The following is an 8,038-nucleotide window of genomic DNA, read 5'->3' as shown; positions in this document are numbered from 1 at the left end:
CAATATCTGAGCACGCTTTACAGGACTCAAACCACGCGTTAGACGGCGACGAGGACGCTCAGGAGGGGTATCTATAAGCTCCGGGGATTGCTTCGTTTGCTGGAGGTTGGGGTGCAGAGGATTCTGGAGAGTTGGTCGCCTCGGATGCCATTTTTTCTGCGATACGGGGGTAATCTCGATATCGGCACAGACATAGGCTATAATTTCCTAATTAGAAAGTCAGAAGAACCTCAGATATGACAAATTCAGTAAAAAATCGATGGGATTTGGTGAGAAAAATCAGTATTTTGGTGGTTTGGAGGGCTTCCGATACAAAAGTTGCAATTTTTTGAGGTTTTGGGGTGCCAAGACTGCACCAAATTTTGCATAACGTAAATTTACCCGCCTAGGAAGTACACTTACATAACGTAGCCTAGCACAATATTATGCAGGTTCTTCCAACAGTAAATTTACCTACCCAACTCAGCTAGAAAGATATATCCTGCCTATTTGAGCTTTATCTACCTAGGTATGTATGTACATACGTGCTGACGAAGCTGCTGACTGGATAGGAAATCGTCTTCCAACGGAACCAGAACCATAAATTATCAACCTGATATCAAATAAACGTTCTGTCTGTCCATCGGTTAACAGAGCCGACGCCAGAATTACATCACCGGTCAAATAAATAAACTCCATACTTACCTAAGTGTGTATCTACCTAAGTATGTACTGTACGTACCGGGCTCACCTTGGCTGATCAGGCGATAAACATATTATATTCCATATATAATAAATACTACACAATCCAGATAAATATCCAACAAATCAATATCAATCCCTTCCTCAGCACATCCTCAGAAACTTAGTACTGCTATAATGGACGTCACAGCCGCCCTAGAAGCAGAAAACATCATCCCAGACGTCCTGGCACCAGACACAAAAGTTCCATGCAATCTGAAGGTCGTTTTTCCCTCAGCCAGACTCGAAAAACCGGGCGAGATGATCGATCGGGATGCGACAAAATACAAGCCGACTGTTTTTGTTGATCCTGTAAATAACCCCCCAGAATATGGAAGTTCTATTTTTGGAGATGAAGGCAGCTGGCTGACATCAAGCGGCTAGCCGGTGTCGACGGAGACGACGAAGCCGTTGTATACGCTGATGATGGTTGATCCTGTATGAATCTCCACAGGAAGACTTGAAGAGTGAATAATGCTGACAGTCCAGGACCTCACACGCCGCCACGACACGCGCTTCGGTCAAGTCCGGCATTGGCTCACCACCAAAGCGGCCATCAGTCATTCGGGCGAGGTGATAGACTCGAAGAACACGACCATTTCGTCGTGGGTGGGACCAGCGCCTTTACCGGGGCATTTCATGGGGTACGCTATCAACCTACCAGTATATATATAGTTAAGCTGACTCTGATGCAGAGGCAAACCCCATCCCTCCCGCTACACGTTCATCCTCTGCCAGCACCGCAACGAGGATCCTCCGGCCAAATTCGACGTCGACAGCATGCGCGCCCACTACGAAGGGCTGCCCGGCGAGCTGGGCTATCCGTCGCAGGACATGATCGACCGATGGAAGTTCAACACGCAGCAGTTCATGGACAGGAATGATCTCGAGGTCGTCGGGGCGACGTACATGCTTGTCGAGGGCGATCTGAGGAGTGGCATGGCGAATATGGGGTTGGCGGCGGAGGCGATTGCTAATAAGGCGGTTGGGAGGTAGACATATAACCCATAACCCAAGAGTTGGTGTGATTGTGAGTGTATGTGAGGTGTTAGTGTATATAACTGGTATAGTATGTGTCAGACTAGAAGGGGAAGGATGTTGTCCTAATGAATAGAGAATAGACTAGTCGACGACGCTGGACTTGGTATAATTGACTGAGAATCAATCGCCAGCAAGCTGAGCTTATAATTCATTGGAAGTGCTTATGGACCGTCAATCCGATGCCTATGGCAGTCGTTCGATTAATCCTCGATTAAGCTAAGTCTCGTCTAACTGATTATAATCGCGAAGATTACATGTACTAGTATTACTATATCCTTTATCACTACTGATCCTTTCGGACCCGCCGGTATACCACCAGATTCGTCCCATCGCTCAGCTGCTCACGAGTGGGCACCAGCTTATACCCCCCTATCCATGGCGCCGCCACGTACCAGATAAACCAGTACACCACCGACGCCGCCAACACTCCAATGCCCACCACGGCATACAGCCAGTATGGCAGGGACGTGTCGCCCTTCCCACCCGGTGGACGCAGGAACGGCGCCACCAGCTGGAAGGCCTGCGCGATCATGAAGAACGCCGCGATGGGCCACCACACCTTGAACGGCCGTCTCAGGTTGGGAGCCTTCCACCGCAGATAGAACAGACCCAGCACGACGAGAAAGTTGATGACACTCCCCGGGTAGCCCTCCAGGTCGAGGATGAAGTTGTACGCATCGCCAAACGGGATGGCGACGATGACGATGAACGACGGGATGAAGTGAAGCAGAAGGCCGGCAGACGGCGACCCGAACGGCCAGCTCGATGCCCAGAAGCGAGGGAAGGGAATCACGCCTTCTTTCGCCAGTTCCTGGTTCACGCGTGCCTGCGCGAAAGTCACTGTCATGACGTTTCCGAGAGAGGAGATGGCCACGAGGACGCTAGAAGAGAAGCTTGTCAGAAAACTCCCAGAGAAGGGGACGTAAGTAGACTGTCTTACCTCAGCGCCTGCTGGGCCGCGGTTCCAAACACCTTGCCCATGAAGTACGCAGCCACCGTCACTCCGCTCTCGGCGACTTCTTGCGGCGTAGCAGCCGCATAGTAGGCCACGTTGGCCAGCAAGTACAGCACTCCGCAGATCAGCAAGCCGAGCGGGCCTGCGATCTTCAACGTGCGCACCGGATTCTTGACTTCGTTCAGGACGTAACAGGCATTGGACCAGCTGGACTGGTCAGCATGGTCGCTAACATCAGTGGATTGAGACTTACCCAGCATAAGAATTCATGACTTTGAACAGCGCCGTCGCGTACAAGTTGCTCGAGTGCGCCGAACCCGCAAAAGCGTTGCGGAAGCTGGCGTGAGGATCGGGCACTCTCGACACGCCGCCGCCCAGGATCACCCAGCCGGTCACGACGATAAACAGCAGGGTGATGATCTTGATCACTCCAATGCCGTTCATCCAGCGAACACCCCAGTTGGGCAGGAAGGTGTGGAGCAGCGTCACGCTGACGATGACCGCGATCGCGATGCCGCGTTCTTCCCATTCGGTGGCCTTGCGATTGGCCGCGACGAGGATGTTGGACGCGAAGACGACGCACCCAGAGGCTGTGAAGCCCAGCGCAATGGCCTGGACGGCGAAGAAGACCGTGATCAACAGCTTCGGACGCTTGTAGACGGCCTCGAGATAGACCTTCTCGCCTCCGCTGCGGGGGATCATACACCCAAACTCGAGCCAGACGCACAATCCGGCGGCCGCCAGCAGCAGACCCAGGACCCAGAGCATCAGCGAGGCACCGACGCTGCCGACGCTCTGGGTGATGGACGACGGGGTGGAAAAGATGCCTGTGCCGATGATACGGCCGACACTGTCGCCATTACACTAAGTCAGCACATGCATCCTAGAGAGCGATGTGATAACACGCAAGGGGCATACATCAAAAACGTCGTTGAGAACAGGCCCAGATGTCGGCCCAGCCCTCCCTGGGTGTATTCCTCAAAGGCGAGCTCGCCGACTCCCACGGAATCTGGCTGGACTTCATCATCTCTGCTCCCGGGCAGCGGCTCTGCCTTCTTGGACTCGACCCAAGGTTCGTCTTTCGACGCGGCCATCTTGCTCCAGAGCGCGGAGAAAAATTTTGCAATTATTATCTGGAGAGCGACATCTTGGCCACCGTCTGGAATTTATTTGTACGACGCAGGTTGCACGATGCCATGCGATGCTACCTGATGATAGCGCGGCCCGCAATTGCGTGATCGCCGCAAACGGAACAGTCCAGTCCAGACTGTCGCCGGTGAGATCTTGGGGGCCAAACATGTCGCTCGCCTGGCTAGATCGAGTCCCTAAATCTTGCATGACAGGTTGGCAGGATTATTTTCTATGGAGAGAGTGAATAAGAACAAGTGGGGCGAATGTCGCGTGCTCGATGACAGCTCTCTGTTCCAGAAAACAAACCAGGAAATAAAAAATCAGGTGTAAGATAAGACTAACTGAGTGAGTGTCAAAAAATAAGTAAAAATTCTCTGTAAAATCTGTACTTTCTAGAAGAACCTCAATCGAAAATTAAAAGATAAAAAAAAAAACGCGGATTTCCAACCCCCATCGGAGAGGCCGTTAATTAGTTCTATATTCTGACAGATCAACACGACCCAAAAAAAGAAATACTAAATCCTGAAGGCCTGAACACACGGCAGATGGATCCTTGGCGGAAAAATCCAGAATATAGCGATATGCGGGAATTTTTTTTAGGAGTAAATTAAGCTCCTCCATACTCTGGAAAAAGAATGATTAATTCTAGCTAATCACGAGGAAGGATGAGACTTGTTTACTAATTAACCAACTACATGTGGAATAATCTATCTACTTTGTATCGTATCATCATTTCTTTTTCTTTTTATTTTCTTTTTATTTCCTTTCTGCCAGAGCATGGCAAAGATTCAACAGTAGCAAATGAATATATAGCGTACGGTATAAAGCTCATATTTCTAGAAGTAGACTGGACCACCCTCACTCTGGAATTGACATTTATTATAAGCTTAGAAATTTATTTTTTTATTTATTTTCGAGTCAGTCGAGTGAATTCAGACGTTTATGGCTTGTCAACGAGATAATGCCAGTACATGACTGTCCCTGGTTCACTGTCAGGCTGTATAGTAATCTGGTGACTGCTCAATCTGCTTGATAATCATGTCAAATGACGGAGGAGCTGGAACTAGTAATCGAATGATCAATTCTGATGTGGTGAAGTGCCGAAGGCGAAGACGAAGAAATCTACGAGGAATTGTATCGTGACGTGTAGCAGCCCTGACCCTATGCCCTAAGCCCTGATCTTGCCGGGCATCTAGATCCATGGTAGATGTTCATATTAGATACAAGAAATGACGTTTGAGAAGTGATATCCATAGATACATGTAATTCGCACTCAAATTCACCTTCACTACCTGGATTTACTGGTTCCCTTCCTCAAGTGAAAATTTTTGATAGAAAATAACTAGACTAACCAGCTCATTCACTACCTGTCTACTAGAGAGTCAGAGATAAATAGCCCTGCTTTCATTGCTGTGATAGTGCAATTAAGGAATTTGATACACCTCTATCCTTTACATATTGAATCTCCCGGATTACCAAGCATCATACTACCATCTACCTGTTTTGGCTTCATTAGGGTAGGGTAATATGCCTGTGCTTTTTATTCACTACAAGTTATACCCGGCTAGGATATGACCTTAACTCCCGTCGTCGAAATTCATTCACTGAAACTACCTACCTAGGTATTCACTCCAGCACAAGCAAGGGAACTAAAGAATATAAATACTCCTCTTTGTCTCCTACCCTCGTCCCAATCTTCTATACTACACACTCAGGTCCTTCGAGTTCTAATGAGTGGGCTTCCGGCTCTTTGCAGAACTTGCAACTTTATTTCTTATATATATACCCAAATTTACGTCTATATCCCCATGGCTTGTCAAGAATGCCCCTGCGAAGGAAATTATAGGAGTGAATTGCATCCCCCACTGCAATTGCGAGAGATAATGTGTCAGTGGACCGTTTCTATCCCTGATAAGTTTTTGTCCATTGCTGGTTTTGAACCTGGTGTTTTTAAGGCTAACGATGTTGTCAGTGATCTTGACGCGTATATTGCGGCTGTTGAGATTGAAGTCGACTTGAACAACTGGTAGAAAAGCGACGGGGCCGTGAGTTCGCTAGCTCCCTTGCTTTTTCAACCACTTATTTACTTGAGGAAACATTCATTACTGACATGGAATCTCCCTCAGAAACATCGAGAAGGAAAGCCTACATGCATATCATCTGCCTGCTGTGTATCAACGCATACGATCTCAAGCTCATCCCCATCATGTCTGGATGAGCAATTCCATATTGAATGGTGGTGACCAACTTCGATACGTTCAATACCTTCAAGCTGGTAACAGACATCTGGGACCTGATTTCGCCATACCCAGGTTATCCACCTCCCAACGTCAAGTTGCAGACGCCTGGGTATATGTAATTCTGAGAATCAGCCGCATGATGTTTCTGTCCCACCTGCTTCAACCATGGTGCACCAGTGCTTTTTCCCAGCCGCAAGCTTGGTAATGCGGAAATGAGTTATTGGCCTACATAGCTCGAGGGAGCTTTTCTTGTATGGACTTCACACAAGCCGAAATCCCGGCCTACTTCTACCCGCATATACCCATCTCTGCGCAAGACAGAGACTCAGACGCAGACAATGAAAGGACTTTCGATGAATATTACGATGTTGAATGTGAGGAATCTTCGTCCCATCTATTCTCTGGATCTCTCTTCTAACTCGTAACAGTTGACAGAACATACTTCCCATGAACTAGTTCTTTCCGGAGGACATCTTGACATGCAAATCCGCTCTTTCCTTTGTGCCATCTGAGGACTCAGCTTTGGTCTGAGACTGGACGTTTATTGTTAGGTGGAAGCTGAGTCGCCATATGAGATGGGCAACTGAGGAGATCCGGCAATTTTCGCAATCTACGCTTTTAGTACTGCGCTGGTGCTGCCAATCGAGCTCATTCTCCATCCTACAGCCCTTTGAATTACAAGACCCTCCATCGCAGATTCTGACCTTGCGAACATCTGGGCTTGTATGCAAAGGAGAAACAATAGTACGCTAAGGAAGCTAATTTATTCCGAATATCTTCGAAATTTGTCGCTTTGCTCGCCTGCGAAAAGATGTCGTTTTATTCCTTCACAGCACATGTTTCGCTATCCGCTATACAAAGGTTAGCGCCCAGTTTTGGTGGAATTCGACAAAACGGATACATCAGAGATTGTGTTCCTTTGGATCCTCAACTACATTGCAGAGCTGGAATGTCTTTATGCGAAAGAAAGGTTCAAGATGGAACTTGCTTCGAGGTTGCATGCATTCGACGTTTGAAATATCTAGGTACGATACTCCGTATCTACTGGGTCACTACGAATTGAGGAAGAGAAAGAAGTTACATCCTAGAAGTCCTCACTCCATAGAACGCCACGATGACGTGAAATGCCTCCTTGGTGCCGCTATCACGGTGCAGGGAGGTAGCCTGCTTTTGACAAACATGTAGGTTATCACTGTCATCGACTAGTGGTACAAGGCCTCTTAGAGCTAATCTTGTTGCTTAGGCGAGCCAAACTTCAAAATAGCCTTGCCTCCACCGATTTCCGGCAGGTACACAGAAGGGATGTAAACTGAATAACATCATGACTTCAATCAATGTTTTCATACAACTAGGAATGCCTACAGCATCCACGACCAATCCAGGGCTATCGAATCTCCGACTACGACTCGAAGATCTGATCATGACAGCCCCGTGAAAGAGGAGTATAATGCGGAAATTCACGAATGCGCTACAGACTCCACACCCATCTGTGCGCCTCAAGTCAATAAAGCATTTTTAATCATCTATGCCAGAAATCAGCCGCAAGAAACTGCCCAAGCAGCGGAAAGTGCCACCAATCTCAATCACAATTACCACTTTAGGGGCGCAGACCAAATACCGTCAATTCGAGTATCCGAAATGGGATAGCATTCCTCTGGTGCTAACTGCAGTAATAACGAACAGCTACTTGGACCTTCCTTTGATCAAAAAAACAAAACAGGTGTTAGTGAAAAGTTTTACATATGCGTTCTCAACTTGTACAGTACAGTACTTTTTATACTACTGTCTGGTCTTTCCCTCTAAAGTTGAGACGAACTTTATTTATATAAATATATACTTCTTGCTCGAATGTGTTAATTTTTTATTTTTATCTGGTTTGATGTGTTGATTGATTAGTTTTCTTAGACTTAGTAAAAGAAAGAACAAAACACAAAAAAGGAAAAAAAATAGA

General features: G+C 47.4%; 4 protein-coding genes across 4 annotated transcripts; 2 read left to right on the top strand and 2 right to left on the bottom strand.

Moving 5' to 3' along the window:
- T310_7417 (uncharacterized protein) lies at window positions 1-678 on the bottom strand (the record flags this gene model as incomplete). Its single annotated transcript, XM_013469790.1, has 5 exons — window positions 1-207; window positions 230-350; window positions 403-412; window positions 458-481; window positions 525-678. Coding segments are annotated over 5 exons (516 nt in total), but the record flags the coding sequence as incomplete, so codon positions are not given.
- A 180-nt stretch (window positions 679-858) lies between these two features.
- T310_7416 (uncharacterized protein) lies at window positions 859-1,716 on the top strand (the record flags this gene model as incomplete). The annotated part of the gene is made up of 3 exons (XM_013469789.1): window positions 859-1,032; window positions 1,210-1,364; window positions 1,416-1,716. 3 exons carry the CDS (start codon window positions 859-861, stop codon window positions 1,714-1,716), a joined length of 630 nt encoding a protein of 209 aa, XP_013325243.1.
- Window positions 1,717-2,120: 404 nt separating this feature from the next.
- T310_7415 (High affinity methionine permease) lies at window positions 2,121-3,810 on the bottom strand (the record flags this gene model as incomplete). The annotated part of the gene is made up of 4 exons (XM_013469788.1): window positions 2,121-2,601; window positions 2,702-2,923; window positions 2,970-3,566; window positions 3,635-3,810. 4 exons carry the CDS (start codon window positions 3,808-3,810, stop codon window positions 2,121-2,123), a joined length of 1,476 nt encoding a protein of 491 aa, XP_013325242.1.
- Window positions 3,811-5,655: 1,845 nt separating this feature from the next.
- T310_7414 (uncharacterized protein) lies at window positions 5,656-7,734 on the top strand (the record flags this gene model as incomplete). The annotated part of the gene is made up of 7 exons (XM_013469787.1): window positions 5,656-5,831; window positions 5,878-5,892; window positions 5,974-6,202; window positions 6,321-6,461; window positions 6,833-6,948; window positions 7,113-7,268; window positions 7,452-7,734. The coding sequence occupies 7 exons, from the start codon at window positions 5,656-5,658 to the stop codon at window positions 7,732-7,734; spliced, it is 1,116 nt and encodes a 371-aa protein (XP_013325241.1).
- Window positions 7,735-8,038: the final 304 nt, after the last annotated feature.

This window comes from Rasamsonia emersonii, assembly GCF_000968595.1.
Source record: "Rasamsonia emersonii CBS 393.64 chromosome Unknown ctg1118621760538, whole genome shotgun sequence".
Classification (NCBI taxonomy): Eukaryota; Fungi; Ascomycota; class Eurotiomycetes; order Eurotiales; family Trichocomaceae; genus Rasamsonia; species Rasamsonia emersonii.
This window is presented reverse-complemented; position numbering and strand designations above follow the sequence as displayed.